The sequence below is a fragment of the Sceloporus occidentalis genome, unplaced genomic scaffold (genome assembly GCF_023333645.1).
Source record: "Sceloporus occidentalis isolate IW3139 unplaced genomic scaffold, rSceOcc1.0.p SCAF_10, whole genome shotgun sequence".
NCBI lineage: Eukaryota > Metazoa > Chordata > Lepidosauria > Squamata > Phrynosomatidae > Sceloporus > Sceloporus occidentalis.
In genome coordinates this window covers 7,101,980-7,125,242 of record NW_028316990.1, presented here as the reverse complement: position 1 = coordinate 7,125,242, position 23,263 = coordinate 7,101,980, and the positions used below count along the sequence as shown (strand labels likewise).

Below are 23,263 nucleotides of genomic sequence, written 5' to 3'. Positions count from 1 at the left end.
GCGCAGCACCGACTGCCCATTTGCCAGTGTGCTTTCTAGATCCCAGTGCAGAAAGAGAGAAAGCTGCTGCACCTGTGTGTATGTGGGAGACCCTCCTTGTTCCAAAACAGAGATCCTATGCATTATTTCTCCCTTCAAAAACCACCACTGAAGATACACGTTGGGACTGTCTTAATGCATGCTCTCTCTGGGTAGGAAGAAACAGAACCACAGCTGGAAGAAAATGGCTTTTGTTGGATGCTTTGGCCTCAGTCCAAGAACTGCTTTCTTGCAGCTGACTTGAGTGATGCAGACAAGGATGGAAGACGGGATGGAAAGCTTTGGATTAGAAGCTGACTGTGGCAAAGCGAGGGCCTGGGCTAGCGGTGCTTACTTGTCTTCCAAATTGGTTACAGCTACATTGCTGGCTCTCCTTTCCCCTTCCTTCCTGAAGTAGGTTTCGAAAAGTCACATCTCTGCATTGCATCAGTGCATTGGACACTTCCCTTGGCAATAATAACAGCTGTAGCACAGTGACTCATAGAGCAGAGATGGGTGGAAAAAGCCAGGCTGGAGGGGGCAGAGGAAGGAAGAGATGGGATGCCACACACAGGGATCGGTAAGACACTGACCAATGCTCCTGTGTCACCGCTGGTGGCGTCGGATCCAGAGACCTGGAAGAGATCCCACACTCAAGTTCACACCTCTCGGTGTCCTGCCTTGACCCTTCACATTAATGCTTGCTTGCTGTGACAGCCTCTAGTACTTGGTCCTGGTTTTGGAGACTGCTGGTAAGTGGACTGAGATTTCTGGACCTCCTTCATGCCCCTAGATCTGTGCCTTTTCCTTCCCTCTGTCCCATGCCACTTTTCAGAAGGGAAACAAACGGTGAGCAATTCAGCAGCTGATAAATGCACCATTGAAGGTGTTGCAGGAGAAAAGTGAGTTTCAACCACAGGGCTATTTTTGTCCTTTCCTTCCTCTCCCCTCTCTCTTTCTCCCTCTTGTTTTGCAGTGCTTTGGTGACCGAGGGGGAAAACCCAGAGTGAACGGCGGTGGTTTTGCACATGCCCATGCGTGCCTGAGAACGAAGAGCTGCCATGGGGAGCGGGATGAGTAAGGTACAACAACCCTTGCTGTTTGTTGAACCTTAGCAAAAAGGGAGGAGACGAGAGAATATTCTGTAATGGGGCCTTAAGTGGGTTTCACAGTTTTGCAATTCCCTTTGAAGAAAATAATAGGTGGAATAGAGCGACCAAAGTTATGAGTTCCAATTTCACTTCTCCTAGGAACTAACCTTATGGCACTGGGCAAAGCATATGCTTAGTTGCAATCCTCTCTTGCCAGTGTATGGGGATGATACAGAGCTTGGTGTCTTATATTTATATATTAGAATTTATCTTCTTTCCTGCTTATTAGTTCAGTTTATTCTAATTTTGTGCAAAGTTTGATTGTGTGGCCTGTTGTGTTACTAATTTGTCTACTGATGCAATAGTAAATGTTCATAATTATTTCTGTTGTACTGGGGTGCTGTATTGTACTGGTCATTTGATCATGCTTTTCAATGAGCTGCACAATTATTGGGCACAATTATGTGTGAAAACAGCATGCACAAAAAGAGATGATTGTGATGACAACCTTGGCTTACTTTTCAGGCTAGTGATACAAGGATCAGTGAAATAACTGTTATGTGACACATTTGAAACACTCATCTGAAGCCTTAATCCGATAAAAATATTTGAAATTACCCCACTTTTCCAGCTGTTTTTAAAGCGTCCCAGTTTCTTTCTCCTCCTCCCGCTTCCCCATTTCATCCTCAGCTGGCTTCTGTTGCTGCAAAATGAGTCCAAAGTGGAGGACTAGTTTACATTGCAGAAAGAGGAGCGATGGAGGCAAACTCTAGCCTTTCCCTTTAGATTCAGGCAAAAGCAAACTGCTGCAGCCTGGTTGGCTTGTCTGTCCTTCCGCATTAATAACTTTTGCTGTCTTGAAGACCCTCTGATATTGCTTGGCCACACTAGTCTTGGGGTTTATTTGTGAAATATTGCAGGGTATATCATTAATCTGTGATAAAGTGGGCTGAATCGAATTGCTAGTCTCATGCAGGGTTGACCCATTACATAAATGTTGTGTTGACTTCCCAAGTTCCCATTGATTCAGTGTATCTACACTGCATGGGTCTAACAATTGGATTTAGCCCTGTGAGTAAAGGAACAGCTGCCCAAAAGACATTCACTGACTGATGGTGCATCCAGACAGCAGAAATAAGGCTGGTTAACACCACTTTAACACCGCTTTAAGTGCTGTAGCTCCATCCTATGGAGTCCTGGGCTTTGTAGTTTTACCAGGCCTTGAGCCTTCTCTGCCAAAGAGTGCTGGTGCCTCACAGAATTACAAATCCCAGGCTATTTCGTAGGATGGAGCCACGGCAGTTAAAGTGGTATCAAAGTGCATTATTTCTACAGTGTAGACCCACCCTGAGGTTCAGTATCAAGAAATGTTTAACTAGTAGAACGACCAATTGGCCATTCTCTCCATAAAACACAGTCAGTTCCCTTTCTCTAGTTTCCCAGGCAAGATTTATTCTTCACTCTTCCCCTCCATAATCCTGCAAAAACCTCACTTTGCATTCAAGTATGACTTTATTTTCCTGTGTGCTGTGTTTGTTTTTTAACTCCTGGAACTGTTAACTTACCATGCAGCTGCACCTGACCGGCAGAAGAAGGATCAGTTACGGTTCAGCATCCCTAAATAACTGGGAAGGTCACAGCTTTGCCGAATTAAAATTAGATCCATGACCCAGATAGAGACATGGACTCAAAGCAAAGCCCCTCTTCCTGTTGTTTTTAATGTTTAATTTTCAAACAACTGCAAGGGAAAGGTATCTGATGGTTACATGCCTTCTCCAAGAAGGGCTGTGACTCCTTGATATTGCCATGATCTGTCTGAACAGATCCAAGTCTCCTAGTCTCCGAACTGACAGCAAAGATGACCTTGTGTCCTGCAAGTAGTTGAGAGGCATTGACAGCTCAAGGCATGGCTATATACACAATTCACACTTTTCTCCAATAAGCTCAAGGGTTTCCGCACTTTATCTTCACAAGAATCCTGTGAGGTAGGTCAGATTCAGAGAAGATGAAAGGCTCAAGTTCACTGACTGCATTTTGTGACTGAGGTCCAAAACACACTGCAAAAATAATCCAGTTTGAGATCGCTTTAACTGCCCTGGCTCAGGAATCCTGGAATTGTAGTTTATTGCGGCACCAGAGCTCTCTGACAGAGGACGCTAAATGCCTCACAAAACTACAAATGTCAGGATTACCAGAGCAGTTAAAGCGGTCCCAAACTGGATTATTTCTGCAGCGTGTTTTGGACCTCGGTCATAAATACCCGAAAGGCACCAGATCCTGTCTGATCTAGAAGCTAAGCAGGAGTGGCTGAGACAGGGACACCTTTGCTTTCTGATAGTTCAATGTAGATAGACTTTGTTTCATGCACAAAAGTATTTAAAATATTCTGTATAAAATTACCTTCAGGCTATGTGTATAAGGTATATATATATATACACACATATTTCACTATGCAGATATCACAAAATCTGAAAGAAAAAAAAATCCAAGATCCAAAACACTTCCGGTCCCAAGCATTTTGGAAAAGGGAGAATCAACCTGTCATTCTGTCCGTACATTTCCTTTTTGGAAGAAGACGGCTTTCCTGGCCAAGGCTGCTCCTGTGTTCCCTTATTGACTTAGTGAAGGGAACCATGGAACAGGGCCTTTTAAATATTCTTCACTCTTCAGAAGCCAAAAGAAGGAATGGTACCTGTTTTGTTTCAGAGCCTTAATTCAGATTCCAACCCTTGAATGTTTTGGCAAGTGTTTAAAAATAGCACCCTCATGCGTGCCGTGGATCTAGCCTTGTAGCCAAGACCTGGGGTTGTTTGGAAGATGTTGCTGCTATAGGAACACTAAACAGAGCCTCGGTGTCTCTGGGCCACAGGGACATTGCTTCTAGTTGAAAGTCAAGCTAGGTCTGTTTGCATGATCACTGCAGGAAGCTTTTAAGGTTTAGATTGCTTGCTGCTTGGTGTGTTTCTAGAACCAGCCAGAATCTTGCATTTTTTAAATTAAGCCATCCATTCTATGTTCCCTGCAATCTTCAACTGAATGCCAGTCGCAGGTTGTGGTTTGGACTACGACTCTGGAGACCAGGGTTCAATTTCCCATCTTGACCATGAAACCCTTGAATAAGACATACTCCCTCAGCCTTAGGGGAAGGCAAACCTCCTCTGACCAAATCTTGCCAAGAAACCTCCATGATAGGATCAACTTAGGGTCACCATAAGTCGGAAAAGACTTGAAGGCACACAGCAACAACAACAACAACAACAACAACAACAAAGCAGGTTCCAAGGGCCCCATGCTCCTTTGCTCTGCTTAGGTCCTGCAAATTCAAACTTGTGATCTACTTGATCCATCCATCTAGCATTCAGTCTTCTTCTCTTTCTATTTCCCTCCACCTTTCTTAGCATTATTGTCATTTGCAATGATTCATGATGTGGCCAAAGTACGACAACCTCAGTTTGACCATCTTGGCTTCCAAGGAGAGATCAGGCTTTACCTGTTGAAGGACCCATGTGTTTGTCTTCTTGGCTGCCCATGGGATCCTCAGCACTCTTCTCCAGCATCACATCTCAAATGAGTTGCTTTTCTCCCTATCCACCTTCTTCATTGTCCAAATCTCATATCCGCACACGGTGATGAGGAATACAATGGCTTGAACGATTCTAACTTGGTTGTACTGTACATCTTTAGGATCTTGTCTAGTTCTTTCATAGCTGCCCTTCCCATTCCTAGTCTTCTTCTGATTTCTTGACTGCATTCTCCATTTTGAACAATGTTTGATCCAAGGTACAGCAACACTTTAACTATTTTGATTTATTATCTAGGGTGAATTCTTGTAGATTGCCCATGGTCATTATTTTTTGTTTTCTTTATGTTCAGCATTAAGTCTGCCTTTGCATATTTTAAAGGCCTTAACATTGTTTTTCTTGTCTTCTTCTCAGGTCGTGGGGGGCCTGTATCTTGGAAACATCCGAGGTGAGTGTTTTCCAGTTATGTATCTCCCAGGAGCTATTGAGTATATGTAGTTTTAGGAGTCTTCCATTCTTTCCTGAAATGTGAAGCAACAAAGGTTAAGATGATTACAACTGAGATCTTTTTTAAAAAATGTTAGAAATCCAGTTTCCACCACTGGGATTTAAATTTATGAAGCAAGAATATATACACAGGATCTCTTAAAGCATATCAGTTCTGCGCTGGTTTGTTAATTTTAATAGTATTGATACCCTGCTTTTTCAAAAGAAGGCTGCAAAGTGACATAAGTGTACAAAACACTATACCGTTGTCCCTCCATAACCATGGATCCTGTGGCTATGGAGTCAACCACCCACAACTTGAAAATATTATCATTATTTTTTATCCATGGATTCAAGCATCCCTGGCTTGAAAATATTTTTAAAATATATAAATTTCAAAAAGCAAACCTTGAGTCTGCCATTTCATATAAGGGACACAATTTTAGTATGCCATTGTATATAATGAGACCTGATCAACCAGGGATTTTGGTATCCATCCGGGGGTCATTTATTTATTCATATGATAGAAAAGCATCCAGTTAGTCTCCATAGAATCATAGAGTTGGAAGAGACCACAAGGGCCATCCAGTCCAACCCTATTCTGCCATGCAGGAAATCCAAATCAAAGCATCCCCATTGACAGATGGCCATCCAGCCTCTGCTTAAAGACCTCCAAAGAAGGAGACTCCACTACACTCCGAGGAAGGAGTTTGTTCCACTGTTGAACAGCCCTTACTGTCAGGAAGTTCCTCTTAATGTTGAGCTGGAATCTCTTTTCCTGGAGCTTGCATCCATTCCTCTGGGTCCTGTTCCCTGGAGCAGCAGAAAACAAGCTTGCTCCCTCCTCAATATGACCTCCCTTCAAATATTTAAACAGGGCTATCATATCACCTCTCCAGACTTTTACCATTTCATTGAGAACTATACCCACTATACCTGTTTGTTCATTCGGGGTCTTAGAAACTTTTGTCTCCTTCCAGATTCTGAAGACAGAGAGAACTTGGTGAAGAACGGGGTCACGCACATCTTGTCGGTGCATAACAATGCCAAACCTGTGTTAGACGTGAGTATGGAACAGAGGCAAACTGGAACCTCCTTTCTTCTTAAACATCCGCACTGATTAAAAAGACCATGAGGTCCCAGATTTTCTTCTTGTTCTTTCTGATTTTACTTTAAAGGTACATAAAGATCTTATTTATCGCATAATATTTTCTGTCTGTTCCTGTCCGATCAGAAACTTTTGATACCAGCTCCTCAAATCAGTTTATTTAAACACAATATAAAATTGAAAGAGCCAATATGGTGGTATGGTTTAAGTATTAGACTATGACTTTGGAGGCCAGGGTTTGAATCCTTGCTTGGCCATGGGAAGTAATCTTTGGCAAGTCACACTCTCTCAGTTTCAGAAGGAGGCACTGGCAACCCTCCACCCAAACAAATTTTGCAAGGAAACCTAGTTATAGGCTTGCCTTAGGGTTGCCATAAACCAGAAGTGACTCAAAGGTGCACAACAACAACAGTAACATAAAATTGGAAGGAACAGGAACAAAATATGGGACTTTTCCACCAGTCTGGATTTGCCGTTATGACTCCAGGAATCTCTCCTCCAGGATTCTGGGAGATGTGGTTGAAAAAAGTAACTTTTATAAGTTCAGATCTTAGGAAAGATGCTGTGGAGTATTGGCTTGTTTCATCATAGCTGGAGGAAGGATCAAATGATTCAGGGCCCACCGTTGCACATGGGCTCTGTCTTTCCACATCATCCCTGGCTTTGGGATCTTTCACACTATACAATTGCAATGCTATGATTCCACTTTAAATGCCGTGTTTCCATCCTATGGCATCCTGGGCTGTGCAGTTTGGTGATGCACTAGAGCTCTCTAACTGAGATTTCTAAATGTCCTTTCTGAAAATGCTAGTGCTAGGATTCCACAGAATGGAGCCAAGGTAGTTAAAGAGGAATCGTTGTTGTTGTTATAATAAATAATAAATAAAATTTTTATTTATATCCCGCCCTTCTAAAAATCAGGGCGGCTTACAACATGGGTTAAAATACAATCAGTTATGTGCTTTCAAGTCGTTTCCAACTTATGGCAATCCTAAGGTGAACCTGTCATGGGGTTTTCTTGGCAGATTTCTTCAGAGGGGGTTTGCCATTGCCTTCCTCTGAGGCTGAGAGAGTGTGACCGACCTGGCAATTGAATTCTGGTGTCCAGAGTCATAGTCCAACATGCAAAACACTACACCACAAGCAGTGATATCTCAACTTCTCTGTTAGTAATCTTCATGCTTTCTGTGTAGCTACATGACTCTAGGGTCCTTTCACACTACACAATTATATAGGGCTCATATTGAGTGGTTTAGTGTTGGACTATGACTCTGGAGACCAGGGTTTGATTCCCAGCTCAGCCATGAAAGCCACTTGGTGACTTTGGCCAAGTCACACACTCTCAGCCTCAGAGGAAGACAATGGCAACTTCTCTTCCCTGAACAAAACTTGCTAAGCAAACCCTATGATAGGTTCACTTTAGAGTCGCCATAAGTTGGAAACGACTTGAAGGCGTAAAAGAACAAAGAGGAATCATAGCACTATATAACTGTGTAGTGTGAAAGGGACCCTAAATCTAGCTACATAGAAAACATGATGATTGTGAATAGAGTTGTGCGTTGCATGAAAATTGTGAATAGAGACATCCTTGCCATTAGAGGGCAGTACAGCTACACAATTAATTGTGGCTTGGGTATTTCTTGTAGGCTGTATCTCAGAAGAAGGAACTGGCCAAACTATCTCTAAGTACTCCTTGCCTAAGTAAACCCTATAAAATTCACGAGGTTGCCATAAGTCAATAGGCAACTCGAATGCAGAAACACACACATTTCCCTATAGTTATGTTGCTCTCATGCATCAGTTGCATCCGAAAGCTCCATGTACCTCAATTTGTTTGCTTACATATCACATTTTTGCACCACCGGCCGATTAAAGCATCTTACCAATCTTTAATATACAATCTAATTCTTCGCTCCCTCTTCCTAAACCTTCAACTTTGATTGTCGGTTGCGGATTCTCCCCAGAATTGCCTTATATCCAGCCTTCCTCAGCCTGGTGTTGGACTGCATATCCCATCACCAGCAGCTAGTAGTGTGAGACTGCATGTCCCATCATCCTCGACCCGCGTGGCAGTGGCGTTTGGAGAATCGTAATCCAACAGAAACCAGGAGCATGACTGGCTGTCAGCATAGACAATACTGGGATAGATGTCCCAAGTGACCTGACTCCAGTTGTTGCCGCACTGCAAAATGAACTATTATTATTATGCTTTATTTATATAGTGCTGTAGTTAATGCAGTTTGACACCACTTTAACTGTCATGGCTCCATCCTATGGAATCCTGGGATTTGTAGTTTGTGGTGGCACCAGAGCTCTCTCACAGAGAAAGCTAAATCTCTCACCAAGCTATAAATCCCAAAATTTCATAGCCTTGAGCCACGGCAGTTAAAGTGGTGTCAAACTGCACTATTTCCACAGTGAAGATCTACCCCAAGTAAGGATAGTAAGTCCAAGCAGGAACCCCATGAAAACTCTTTCCTTGGTAATAGTTTCTTGTGAGTAATGTTCCAGAGAGGAACCAGGGGAATCTCTCTTTCTTTGTGGGGAAAACCGCTCACCAAAGCCACAGTTCCTTGGGTTCCATCTCTCCCAACTTGCCAAACAGATGGTGAATTCGCACAGAGGTCTTACAACACAATGGACTAAAGGAGGCTAGGGATGGATGGGTGGGTGGGAGGAAAGGGAGAAGAAGAAGAAGAAGAAAAAGAGGAACCAGAAACACATGGCTTCATTGAGCAACATCTCAATCGCAGATTTAGCCAAAGAATTGCAGAGCCAAGCGCTGTTCCCGTGCACCCTGCTGGCAAAAGGCTGAGGAAGGGTCTCATTTCTTGGGGAGGAATTGATGCTTTGAGAAGAATAAGGCTGCAACATGGTTGAATACCTGGGTTAGGGACAAGCAAGGAGGACACTGGCAGGAGCAAGGAGACATTAACACCCACCTGGAAGATTTTGCAGATGCAAGAGTGTTGCAACATATGCAAAAATATTTTTTGATGCATGATTTTAAAAAAAATTCCACATGCTTTGAGATGAGAGCAGCGAAGTTGAGAAAGACTGGCCTTATAGCACAATATCTGCCCCAAACAATAATGACACTGCAATTGTTGGCCGCAGCTCTAAGATGGCTGAGCTCTTTTTTTGGTGGAGGGGCAAAGTGCAGTCCTGGGGCAGCATGCAGGGCTGGTTTTTTGTGGCCCTGGCCTCTCCAGCCTCCTAGATTTGCATCCCCAGTAAAATAAAATTCTTCCTAACAAAGGACATTTGTTAAGTTTAATTTGTTAAGGCAAAATAAAAAAGAGAACCATCCCTCTATTCTCCTCCAGTCCTATTCTATTGCGCTCCTCCTGCATCCTATTTAAAGTTCTTGTCCTTTTCGATGCTGGTGGGTTAAGGATCTCAGCCAAATTTACAAGGTTTCGGTTTCTCCTTCTTTTGTATGTGAACCTGTCTGTTATCTCTTTTTGCTGAAATCGAACAGCTGACCTGCTGTAAATGACTAAAAGCAGGGAGCAAAGACCTGAAGTCTCAAAGTCCTCTTTCTACATAGGCAAAACTTAATCATCGTCTGGATCTTTATTGCATAAAGCTGCCATTCGCAAGCTTTGATCCAGATTGGCTGGGGATAAAGGGACATCTAGTTCCACACCTTAGGAGGGCACTGAGCTAGAGGAAATTAATCTAGAGTGGTCTTCCTTTCCTTTTGGTCATGGACTTGGACTCCCATCTTCTCTGGCTATTGGCTGGGGATTCTGGAAGTCGAAGTCCCAAACAGTTGAGGTTGGGTATCATTGCGCCATGGAAAAATATGGCCCTCTAGAAGTTTTTTGGACTGCAACTCCCATCATTTCTCACCATTAGCTGGGTTGATGGAGTCGATGAGAGAAGAAATGACGGCTTTATTTCTGCATCGTGGAAGAACTGCTGGATATAAGGCAAGCAAGTGAAAATAAACAGTAGGATAGTTCTCAAAGCACAAGCTAAAGCAAAAAGTGATTTCTAATACGAATTTGATGCCAGAATTTGAAAGTTTCTCCATCTCTAAGCAGAACATGAGTGATAAGTCTCTCCCTTTCATTTCAGGACATGACTTACCTCTGTATATCAGCCTCAGACTCCTCCAATCAAAACCTGTAAGTTATTTCAGTTTTTCCTCCATCTCCTGCATACTCTTCAAATGCTCTAGCATTGTTTAAGATCAGAATGAGCAAAGTTGGACTGGATGTTGTTGTACTGCAGCTCCCATTAGCCTTGGGCAGCATAGCTAATAGACAGGTAAGATGGGATCTACAACCTCATCTGAGGCACATATGTTCTCTATCCTCCATTAAAGAGAGTGCTCTAGTTTTTCCCAAGCCTGGTTCAGATGGGGCAAATTTGAAATATGTACCCTGTTTGGTACAAAAATGCACTGTATATCACTTTCTACATGAAGATACCAGACACAAACAGTGCTAGTTTTCTGCTTCTATGGAGGATTAAGATTTCCCCATGTTCCTACAAAAAAGGCTATTTGAAAAGAAATACCGAAAATCAAAAGATCCGCTCGATGCAAGATCTGATGAGATGTAAGAAGCTGAATACAGATAAAGAAGAGATGGGAGGCGTCCTGGTGCATGCGCAAAAGTATTTAGGAGTGGGTCCTATTTGGATTTTTGGATCTTTCTCGTGGAAAGTGGTGAAAATGTTTTATTTCTTGAGCATAGAGTGTATGTGCGCCAAAATGAGCTGTGGAAAGTAGGGATTCCCAGGTCCCTAGCCAATGCAGAGGTCTTTTTTCTCCACCTCATGCATCATTTACCTTGGTAATATCTTCCCTTACTTGTCTCTCAGTAGCCTCAATATTGTTTCCTTTCCTCATAGAGCAGTTCCTCTGTTCCGTTGCAAGAAGCATGGCTAGTATCATCCGTGTCTGTCCTTCTGCACACCCACTCAGCCTTTCCTTTGAATCGCTAACCACAACGTTTCCAAGAATCTAGTAGTGCCTAATACTGTTCCTAAAACTGAAGTAAGGAAACTATGTCCCCATGTGTGTGGGCCATGGAGTCCACTTGTATAACCCCTGAATTCCCCTTGCCAATCTCCCAAAACCTCCCAACCTCCTCGAAAAATTCAGATCTAAAAAGAAACAGATATTAAAGGATGCCCTGAACTCTCCATACCCCTAATTTCCATGTATTCTTACTCAGAGGTAAATCTCCATGGGTTGCCATCCTATTGTTAGATCCAAGTAGAGTAGATGCCTTCAATCTATTGTTGAATGGTGAGGCCACACAAAGGTAAATGTAATTCAAAAGGTCTACTCAAAGCAGGAGTCAGCCCTCCCTACCCATGGATTTCATATTCAGGGATTCAACCATTGATAGTTTGAAATAGATATAGATATATTGTAGTTATAGATAGATAGATATAGATATGAAACAAGAGTATGCACCCAGGATCTCTTAAAGCATATCAAACCTGTACTGGTTTGTTAATTTTAATTGGACTGATGTCCCGCTTTTTTAAAAGAAGGTTGCAAAGTGACGTACATTTACAACTGTTGGCTCCTCCGTATCTACGGATTCTGCCTTCACCGATTCAACTGTCCCCACCTTGAAAATACTTTCCCCAAAAGCAAATCTCGATTTTGCCATTTCATATAAGGGGCACCATTTTAATGTGCCATTGTATCTAATGGGACTTGAGCATCCATGGATGTCCTGGAACCAAACCCCAGCAGATACCAAGGGTCCATTGTAGTAGGATTTAGGCTGTTGTGTTCACTCTTGTTGTTATTGTCTGCCATCAAGCTGGCTTCAATGTACGGCAATCCCATGAAAGAGAGATCACCAAGTCACCCTATCTTCAACCATTCTGCTCTGGTCTTGCAAAGTCAGGCTGTGGCTTCCTTGGTTAAGTCTATCTGTAATGTGGTCTCTGTCTTTTCCTACTGCCTTCTATCTTACCAGGTATTACAATTTTTTCTCATGAGTCTTGTCTTTTCATAGTATAGCCAAAGTACAACATCATTGGTTTAGCCATCTTGCCTTCTAGGGAGAGTTCAGGCTTGATTTGCTCTCGGACCCATAACTCTTTTCAGCATCCCATCTCAAATGAATTGATCCTCTTCCTATCAGCTTGCTACACTGTCCAGCTTTCGCAACCATACATCAAAACCAGAAATACGACCCCCTGGATGAGCCTGACTTTGTCGTTCAATGGTATATCTTTACACTTGTGGATATTATCTAGTTCCATCGTGGCGGCCTTTCCAAGACTTACGGCTTATTTAGAAACAGGGGGAAAGTCCCTGGAAGTATTGAAACTTTCCATTTCTTTTTGTTTTGATTTCACTTGCCTGTTTGTGGTATTCCCTTCCATTGATCCTGTCTCAGCAACTGAAATGTCTCAGAAGCTGAATTCCATCTGTTTGCATTGAGTCCCTTTTCACTATTATTCAGAAGTTATAAGACCCTGTGAACGATTTGTTGTCATTTATTGCCTGGTTATTCTCGGGATGATGGCTCTTTTATCGCACCGTGTGTGAAAATGTTACTTACATTTTAATTGCAATTGCGTGATTTTCATGAGATGATCTCCGCTTAAACTCTCAATTTCCCCCCATAAAGTCCTAACTAAAAGAAAGAAAACCTCCTTCGACATAGTTGGGGCGTTAGTTTTCTTCTCCTCCTTTTTCCTTTTTCCTTTTTAGTTTTGTTCGAATGTGTCTGCAATCATAACATGCCTCTAAGCAATGGGCCACAGGAAGGAAGTTTTGCTTTTAAATAGGCTATTTTCTGCCTAGTGCCTGAGACTTTGTGTTTCACAATCTCTGTGGACTTAGAAAGGGAGTTCCAAGAAGCAAGAGGAGAAGGGGCCAATTTGCAACGGTTTGGGGTTGACGCTTTGGCGGTGGGGTTTGAGACCCATCACCTTGGTTTCAAGGTGAAGACCGAATTGTCGGTTCCTCAAAGGACCTTAATGCTGGAAACGTTAGATCAAAACTCTGAACTCTTTGCTCATTGATCTAAAACCATGAACTTCTCTTCCATTTTCTGGAAAAGTCACTCTTTTGGACAATACGTCCCAGAATCCCCATGTGTTCCAGTAATTCTGGAGGTTGTCTTAGGCCCCCCCCCCCCCCCCCAAAGAAACGTTCCTAAGCTCTGCATTTTGCACAATGTGAAAATGGGGAAAAACCAAGTTTGCTTCAGTTATGAATGCTTGAACCATTTTGGTTAGGGGGTCATCTACACTGTAGAAATAATGCAGTTTGGCACCACTTTAACCCCCATGGTAAAGAATCCTGGGATTTGTGGTTTTGTGCGGCACTAGCACTCTTTGACAGAGAAGGATAGGACTTTGTAAATCCCAAAAAGCAAACTTTTATTTTGCCATTTTATATAAGGGACAGTATTTTACTATACTCTCTCTCTCTCTCTCTCTCTCTCTCTCTCTCTCTCTCTATATATATATATATATATATAATGGTACTTGAGCATCCAAAGATTTTGGTGCCCATGGGAGGCGGATGGGTGTTTGGGTATCAAACCCCACCAGATAACAAGGGCCTATTGGAATATCCATGAACCTTCCTGAGGTTTTAATAAAGAAAATTAAAAGGTTATTTTTAATAATAATAATAATAATAATAATAATGAAAATGCTAAACTGGATTTGCCCATTGATTGTCACCATGCCAGAGTGAAGAAATTGATGCTATAATTTTTTTAAAACTTGCAAAAAGACATTCAAGTAAGCTCAGCCTTTATTTCTGTGATCACTTGAGATCATTTTACCGTTTTCTGGAGTACAAAAAAGGGCACCAGATTTCATCTGGTCTCAAAGCTAAGGATTGGCCCTGGTTAGTACTTAGACGGCAGGCTGCCAATGAATACCAGGTTTTGTAGGCTCTGTTTCAGAGGAAGGAAATGGCAAAACCACCTCTGAGTATTCCTTGCTAAAGACAAGCCTATGACATTCATGGGGTCACCATAGGTTGACAGGTGCCTTGAATGCACATACATACACACCAAGGAGGACTTGGCGCATTATGATTTTTATCAGCGTGCCTTTATTTTACAGCCATATCCTCAAGACGGAAACGGTGCTGCCAGATTCAGTGAGATGGCCCCTCTTTCCTGGCACGCAGCACACCTTTGTTTGCTTTCTTTCTCTCTTTCGTTCATTTATTGCCTTTTTGTAAGTGCTGTGGTTTCCTTTGTCAGCTCTCAAGGAGTGGTTCAGAGAGGCAAGCTAGGAATATACAGATTTATAACTACAGGTAGTAAAATTGTGCTCTTTGGCCATAATCACATCTTTGTACCACCAGCTCATTAAAGCATCTCACACACTTTTAAAATGCCATCTAAATCTTCACTCTCTTTGCCTAAACCTTCAACTTTCACTGGTAGTTATGGGTTCTGCCCAGAATTGTCTTTTTCCAGCCTTCCTCAGCCTGGTATTGGACTGCATATCCCATCATCCCCAGTCAGCATGGCCATTTGTTAGGGAAACTGTAATCCAACAGACCACCAGAGTGCGCCTGTTAGTCAGTATAGATAATAGTGGGCTAGATGCCCCAATGGCCTGACTAGTTGCTGCCACACTGCAGAATTAATGTGGTTTAATACCACTTTAACTGTCATGGCTCCATACTATGGAATCCAGAGATTTCTCGTTTGTTGGAGCACCAGATTTCTCTGCAGAGAAGGTTCAATATCTCACAAAACTACAAACTCCATTGCCTTGAGCCATGGCAGTTAAAGCGGTGCCAAGCTGCATTGATTCTGCAATGCAGATGTGGCCTCATTTAGGTTCTACGGTCAACAAAAAAAGATAGGCAATTATTTTGGGCAACCAATCCTTACTTTTTCTTTTGCATCTGTTTTTCCCAGGATACAACACTTTAAGGAGTGCATCAGGTTTATTCACGAATGCCGGCTGCATGGTGGAGGATGCCTCATTCACTGGTGAGAAACCCCATTATTGCTGTTGCATCCCTTAAGGGAATTTTGTTTTTCTCCATTTGAGTCTGTGTTACTCAAAGATGTTGCTTCTCTGGTTTGGCCGCCGCAGCTTAGCTGGAGTTTCTCGCAGTACTACTATTCTGGTGGCCTACCTCATGACCGTGACCAATTTTGGATGGGAAGAGTGCCTGACGGCCACCAAAGCGGTCCGTTCTTACGTGAGTCCCAACTTCGGCTTCCAGGAACAACTGCAGGAGTACGAATCGACTTTGCTCCAGGAGGTAAGCCGGCTTTCAGGCTCCTATCTTTCCTTTGCCCTCTTGGATCTTCAGGGCAATCTTTACAGCAGCAGTGGGCATCTATAAAGGACTGTCCTCACCAGCAGCCCTCACTGTTGTGTTTCGGCATCCTTGAATTGGCATTGTATCACTTCAAACAGCCAGTTTGGTGGATTTTGGGCAATTTTCTTTTATAGTAATAGTAGCAGAAAGAAAGGCATACAACGGCCTCATTCCCACTTACAGATAAATTGGTGTGTGATCCGAATTGATGGATCGATTCAACAGCGGAGTGTGGTTCCCACTACATTTGCCCTGATTGCACTTTTCCCTCTAAAATAACCCACTTGTGGTACACATTCATGTATGAATTGGTTCACAACTGACCTGCTCCAGCTGGCCGAATACGCAAATTTAAATCGATTCCTATCCGCATCTGGTTCACACTCGCACAGAATCGATTTATTGAAAAAGATGTGGAAAAAATCAGTGTCAAAAAGATGCGGGTTAAATGGATCTAGTGCATGGCCCCCGTCACCGAATCGCTTCAGCGGTTCGATTTAAGTGGAAACCAGGGTCATTTGAACTGGTTCAAACCAAACTGTGATCTGGTTTAAAAGGTAGTGGGAATGAATGATGCCAACACAACAAAATAGTACTAGGCTTACCTTGTAACACCAAAGGTATTCTAAGGTTAGACTACATTTAGAAATGTGCGTACAATGATTTGTTTCATAAAAATCAAGTAGGCAGAACATATTGTAAAGGACAAAAACAACTTTCTAGTCTTGCATTGCAAATATTGGTGCATTGCAAACATTAGTGCAAATATTAAGACACAAAATAGTGGTCAATGCAGCAAGTACTGCAGAGTGTCATGCTGCAAGCCCACTTCACACACACACACACACACACACACATATATATGTTGTTGTTGTTGTTGTTGTGTGCCTTCAAGTCATTTCCAACTTAAGGAGAACCTATCATGGGGTTTTCTTGGCAAGGTTTGTTCAGAGCAGGTTTGCCATTGCCTTCCCCAGATGCTGAGAGAGTGTGACTTGCCTAAGTGTTTTTTTTTTAATGCTCGAGCAGGGATTCGAACCCTGATCTCCAGAGAGTCCAACATTCAAACCACTACACAAATATTCCCCACCTTTTCAGGTGCAGAGCAGAGCAGAAACCAGTTTTGAGCGGCGTGGTTTCTGTAGCCAATTGGCAGATATTTCTCTGCGAGCAAAACACCAGAAATTCCCATTGGAAGTCCCCCAAAAGTTGGGGGCATGCATGAACGATCGGGGGACCCAAACACACCGCTTTGCATGAAAGAGGGAGTTCACACAGGATTCAAGACGCCCACATGGGTGACTTTTTCATTATGGTCTCAGTCTTCATTCACATGACCTTTACACTTTGGTTCTCGGCATTGACTTTTTGGGGTTGAAATTAATACGCCGTCTCTCCTTCCCGTATTCTCTCTTTCTCCTTCTCTGCACTTTTTCTTGTCTGTGGATGTGGTCTGCTCTCTGAATTATTATTTTTTAAAACATTGCTTAAAACTGTAGAGTTATTATGCAAAAATATTGTTCCATCGATGCACGATGTTCCAAATATATTTTTCCGAAGAGGCGGAAGTATATTGTTCCAAATATACTGTTCCAAAGAGTATATTTGGATTGGAACACATTGGAACAACACATTTGCCTTCTTCTAATACATTTTTGCAGAGTTATAGGGCCATACTGCGCCAATGCAATGGCACTTTTGGATCATAACCTTACGATTCTAAACCATGTTTGAAAAAGAAATTAAAAAGAAAACCCACTTGAATTAAAGTTAAATTTAATTAAATTTAAAAAGAATTAAAAAGAAAACCCACTGGAGGGAGGGAATGAAATGTTGAAGATGGTGCTGGGAATTTATTATTATTATTGTTACCAATTATTATCAAGCTTATTTACAAAGCGCTGTAAATTTACATGGTGCCATACATAGTAAGTAGTAAAATACGAATAAAAGCCTGCCTGCTGAGTACAGTCTAAAAACAAAAGGAAGGATTTATAGAATACACAACATATCATTAAAATAACTGTAAATGATAAACTAACGAACAGTAGGCATTCATATGTACACTCATCCCTCCATATTTGCGATTTTGATATTTGCAGATGTGATTATTCACGGATTTGATTAATATGTCCTCTTTACGAATATCTAGGTCCTCCAGTGCAACTCTTTGGTCAACTTTAACTAAAAATTGCACCGAAAGACCTAGATATTTCTAAAGAGAACACTCTACTAGGCATTTGCAGTTCTAGGTCAGTGTCTGTTGGACGTTGACTACAGAGTTGCAATGGAGGACCTAGAGATTCCTGAAGAGGTGTCCTCTCAGGTATAAAAACATGATGTTTTTGTTATTTGTGGTTTTCCCATATTCACGGAGGTCTTGTGCCCCTAACTGTAGTGAATATGGATGGACAAATGTATTTGTTTTATATTATTATTATTATTATTATTATTTTTTGCAGTACCGTGCGTGGATCCAGCAGGAATATGGCAAGAACCCATTCGGCGACCAAGAGGAGGTGCAGCGTTTATTGACCCTGCAAGAAGAGAAGACAAAAGAACAGCAAACCGGATTGAGAGACACAAACTGGATCAATCGTCCGGGACCAATAGACCCGCAGCCTCACATGCCTTACGCTAGCAGCAGTCGGTGGATGAACAGATAACAAAAGCTCCATTTGCAGCCTTTCCAAGAGGCCACCCCAGAGTGCTGGATTATAATACCAATTAATCCCTCTGGCAGCTGGGGATAATGGGATGTGTAGTCTGGCACATTTGCAGGGGGGGCATCTGGTTAGGGAAAGCTGCCTTAAAGAACAGAAAGATACTCTACCTGTTTTCCCCTTTGGAAGAAGGATTTGTGTTACATTGCCCTACAACAGGGAGCCAATAGATTAGGGCCATTTTAAAGATGCTGTTACCATCAGCATTGACAGGTGGTTTGAGCCAAGTCCACTCATGTTTTATTTCGGAATGACATCTCATACGACGTTGAGGTGGTCATTTGTAGAGAGCATAACCCCCTTAAGTGCTTGTTGTGGTGTCTCCAAAGTCTAAGGAGAAACGGCAAAGATGCTGTTTCGGATGGAGATGAAATAGGAAGACTTTGGTACTCCGGATGATTTAGACCTCAGCACCCAGAATGCTTCACTTACTGGCCACAGTGGCTGGAGCTTCTGGGAAATGAAGTCCAAAACATGTGGAAAGCCATAGCCAAACATCATTCCTCCAAACCCTTCTTTGAGTTTCCGAAGGAGACCTTTGAAATGTAATGATCTAAGAAGTCAAGAAGCAGAGGACAGCTGATAATAATACTTGTGGAATGGTATTCACAAATGACATGGGATGCTTTTCTTCTCTAGCTTAAGAGACTTTGCGACTGATGAATTTACTAAAAGGACCTATAATCTAGGAGAGGGAAATTTCTAGCATTATTCCTTGGAAATATGTCTGCTCTGACCGATCTAGCGGAGACGCGTTCTTTAGCTCCAGCAAACATTTGTGTGCATTGCCAGGCGCAAAAACAGTTTCTTATGCAGAGTTATTTGTAAGAAAAGCATCAGATTGGTGTGTATCAATCTTTTGCATGGGAATGGAAAAGCAAAGAGCAGTGCTGAAAGTAGTACTTGTGGAAGTGATTTAAAGAGATCTTCAGATGTGTGATGCAACTATAAAACTCACATTGGTAACATACAACAAACATTGCCCCAAAGTGTGGTATCTGAAGGCATATGAAGCAACAACCTTGCTGAAGTTACGTGCCATTTGGGACACTTCAAATGAACCGTCTTGGGTTCCACCGTGGAAGAAAAATGGAAAATCAGTGGAATAAACGCATTTCTTTAAAAATTAGTTTTTGTTCTTATTCTGTGCTACATTAAATGCATTCGCACATGTTACAAATACTTTGAAGGTAAGGATTTTATTGGTATAAGCAGCCGTTCCTCCATCCCTCTGTTGTGTTCATATGCTCCTGTGCCTACTTTATCACCTGTAATGGAAAGATAGCTTTTGCTTTTCATTTCCTAGCCAAAAGAAAAATAGGTTTATCCATACCTGTGAATCTCAGTTGGGAAGAATAACACACAGGTGAGCATTTTGTGTAGTTTTCATCAAGCATTCACACACATTTGGGGAAATTATAGTATGCAGAAATACAAATTTCTTTTGCATAAAATTGTGGGCATTGCATAAAACACACATTTTTGTGCAAGTGCACCCATGCAGAACTAGAAGCTAGAAGCAAAATGTTCCTTATCCCATCTCTTCAAGTGAGAAGGAACAATCCCTTCTGGGAGCAGCCCTTTAGCTAAGATTTTTGTCTTAATTTTCAAACAGGAAAATATGTTTTCCATGGGTGTGCTTGAATAAAAAGATGTGAGCGCTCCGTTGCCTTGGATGGTAGAAGAGTCTCCTTCTTTGGAGATTTTTAAACAGAGACATTGGCCCTATACAGACAGGCCAAAATAAAGCTGCTTCAGGTCACTTGGAGGTATGGTGTTTCAATGATGCATGAGTCCTAAGAGTCTGGAAGCTGCACCAAAGCTACACTCCAGTCCTTTGGTGCAGCTTCTGGAGTCTTAGGACGCATGTATCATTTAAACAGCATACTTGCAAAGTGACTCAAAGCAGCTTTATTTTGGCCTGTCTGTATCAGGCCTTTGATAGTCTTCCTGCATGGCAGAATGGAGTTATACTGGATGGCCCTTGAAGTCTCTTCCAGCTCTAGGATTTTATGATTTTATGGTACTTAATACATTAACACTTAATAGCATCTCCAGGGGCCATCCCTAAGTCTCAGGTTTTGGCCTGGAAACTTTGTCCTGGAGTGATCCTACACTTGCAGCCCAGTTGCTGAATGATGCTCCGCCAATATTTGGTTTCCTTGTACTCTGTGTCCTTCTATCTGCCTCTCCTTAGCTTTTCGTAAGCGCAGCCCTTCGCAAAACAGAAAACCATGACCACTATGCAAGACAGTGCTGGGAACCTCCACTCCTTGGAAGAGTGACCTCCTGCAACCAAACTGAGAAACATCTGCCGATTCTGCTGTTCATCAAAATGGGCCAGGGAGGAAGTTAAGCAAAAACCCAGACAGTGTGTCTGGTTACTCCATAAACGGCACAGGAAGCTGACACTTGGCCATTGGAAACACAAGACAGGCTGTTTCTGGTAGGAATAGGAAGTTATAGTAGATATGTGATAAGCAGAGATTACGGTTTCAATAGGTGTTATCAACAGACAGAGGCTACATAATAATGCCCTGTTCAAATACAGACAAGATATTTGGGAGAATTCAACAACTCGGTTAACCAATTTATGATACGTTGGCTGGGTTGCTGTTGGCATCTTACACACAGCTACGTTCCTCTAGGAAAGCAATCTGACATTTTTGTCCAATACAGAAGAATGGTATTCAGTTTAGGTTTGAGAAGTGGTGTTGTGCTTGTGGGGGATGCACACTGTGCACTGATATGCACTGTGCATGTATGCATGTTCCCATTGGGTTGTGTCTTCAGTTGCATATTTGGTGTCTTGTTTAGTCCTGCAACGTTGCCATTCATCCCAAGGGCTGCCTAGTGCAACTCATGCGTAACTTTGCATACGGAGACGTACACTTTACCAACCTGATATAGCATCTCGGCTTTTGTTTCCGTATTGTGCATATTTGCTATGGCCCTGCCATAGTGTGATGTTGTGGCCTCAGGAGGCAGATACAAGAAGGCAAAAGCAAGTTTTTTGAGTTAGTCTGTTGCCTCTAGATGCGTTGAAGAAAGATTCAGGTGCAAGTCCACTTGGCTTTTGCACATGGAACAAAAAGGGGTGCCATCTTGTTCTTTGCCTTAAGTGGGACATTTCTCTCTCTCTCTCTCTCTCTCTCTGATAGTAAACAACCCTCAGTTGGAAAATCAAGGGTATAATATCTATTCTTTTGAATGTAGCAAAAATCGCATCTCAGCGCGTTCCTCTTTTCCATGGAAAGAACATGGGTGTGTCTGTTACATCATGCTCAGTTGGCGAATGCCTGCCCCAAATGTGTCATCAAAAAGAGTTTTGCTCCTAAACAAATTTACTTGGTTTATTATTATCTCTTTCAAGATCAACAGGACTTTAAAATCACTGTCTTTGGAACTGGGGAATGAGAAAAGAACGTTTGCTTCATCTCGGTGCCAGGTTAAACCATAGCTTTTTATTAAAACTTTTGCTGTCTGACCATTTGAGCCTGTTCCTATATATATTCATGGTTTTTAACTGTTTTAGCTTAGGTTGTTTAACATGTTTTTGATTATAAATGATGTTTTTTACCGCTTCATATTTTACATTGTTTTACATTCTTTAAATTGATTGTATTGTATGCCACACTGTGATCCATGGCTACAGGGCAGAATAGAAATATATAATAAATAAATTTAAATCAGATACATATTACAAGAAAAGTATTTCCAGCAAAACATTAGGAAGAACTGGAAGAGCTGTTCAACCGTAGAATAGATTGCCTTGGTGGACTCTCCTTCTTTAGTGGTCTTTAAACAAGGTTTGGATGGGTATCTTTCAGGAGTGCTTTACTTGCTAATTCCTGCCTGGCAGGGAGGTGGACTAGATTATCTTTGTGGTCCCTCCCAATGTTAAGATTCCATGAAACAGATAAAATGATAACAGCGTTTTATACTTCTAGGAATTAGGATGCGAATGCATCTTTCTAGGAAAATCGAAAGGAGACATTTTCACCCAAGCCATGACAACTTGGGATCCAACTTCACTTCCTACTGCAAACTTCCCCACAGTAAACAGTTTGGAATCAGTGGCATCGCTTGGACTGGTATTACCCTGATGGACTTTCTATGATGAGGAGGAAGGTCTCATAATGGGGAACCCGCAGTCTCCGCTAGCTGAAATAACAAAGATGGGATATCCCCCCATAGCAAGAACAGTTTCTGAAATACAAAAAAATCTCCACCCTAAAGAAAGTCACAGCAACCAGTCCATCCTTCCAAAGGGCAACGGCAGAAAGGAGCCAAACGGATCAGGAGGTGGAGGTCATGGGAGGGAGGAGTAGAGAGATAGGTCCATGGCTTTGTGAGTCCTTACTCCCCCAAAAGGGAGCAACATGCCAAGAAGAACCCCCTTTTTTTCTGAGAGATGGGTCATGCTATTTGGATCTTGAAAACCTTTGGTGGCATGAGCTGGTGACTGTAAAGGTTGCACTCTGTTACTTCGAGGATAACTTTCAGCCTGAAATACTACCTTCCGTTCAAGTAGAGGACTTCCCATGTTGTTAACATTGAACTCTGGGCTGTTATTTCTCCTTGCGCATGCCCAGTGTCACTCCCTCTGATGGTGTCACCCAGCGCAGGCGGCACTCCCCGCACCGCCTTAGTGATGCCATTCCTTGGAATAACCCTCACTTGGGTGCAGTTAGTATGCAGAGGGATCTTGTAGCGCCTTTGAGACTAAGTGAAAGGAAGAAGTTGGCAGTCAGCACATCATGGCATATGCCAAAAGGGTCATGTGGACCTCATTTAAGACCCAGTGTCAGAGTGGAGTAATCTTTACTGGGTTCTTTTTCTCCAGCAGAAAGCACTCTTCTAGGTGCCTAGCGTTCATTGTCTCCCACCCTTTAATGGCCAAAATATAATCTCCTGGGATCAGAGATGAATTTATTCCTGAAGTTAATTTGCCTCCTATATCGTTGATATTATTTTAGTGATCATGATGTAGTGGTTTGACTACCACTCTGGAGATCAGGGTT

At 42.3% G+C, this 23,263-nt stretch overlaps 1 protein-coding gene across 2 annotated transcripts; it reads left to right on the top strand.

The window, feature by feature from the left end:
• Positions 1–486: 486 nt before the first annotated feature.
• LOC149305781 (dual specificity protein phosphatase 22-A-like) lies at positions 487–19,382 on the top strand. 2 transcript variants are annotated; one of them, XM_089540361.1, is made up of 8 exons: positions 487–770; positions 995–1,100; positions 5,045–5,078; positions 6,097–6,179; positions 10,308–10,357; positions 15,104–15,178; positions 15,285–15,456; positions 17,979–19,382. In XM_089540361.1, exons 2-8 carry the CDS (start codon positions 1,080–1,082, stop codon positions 18,180–18,182), a joined length of 639 nt encoding a protein of 212 aa, XP_089396487.1. In that variant the 5' UTR covers positions 487–770; positions 995–1,079; the 3' UTR covers positions 18,183–19,382. The 2 variants fall into 2 exon arrangements, with proteins under 2 accessions (XP_089396487.1, XP_089396488.1); XM_089540362.1 differs by lacking the exon at positions 487–770 and adding an exon at positions 781–867.
• The last annotated feature ends 3,881 nt before the right edge of the window (positions 19,383–23,263 follow it).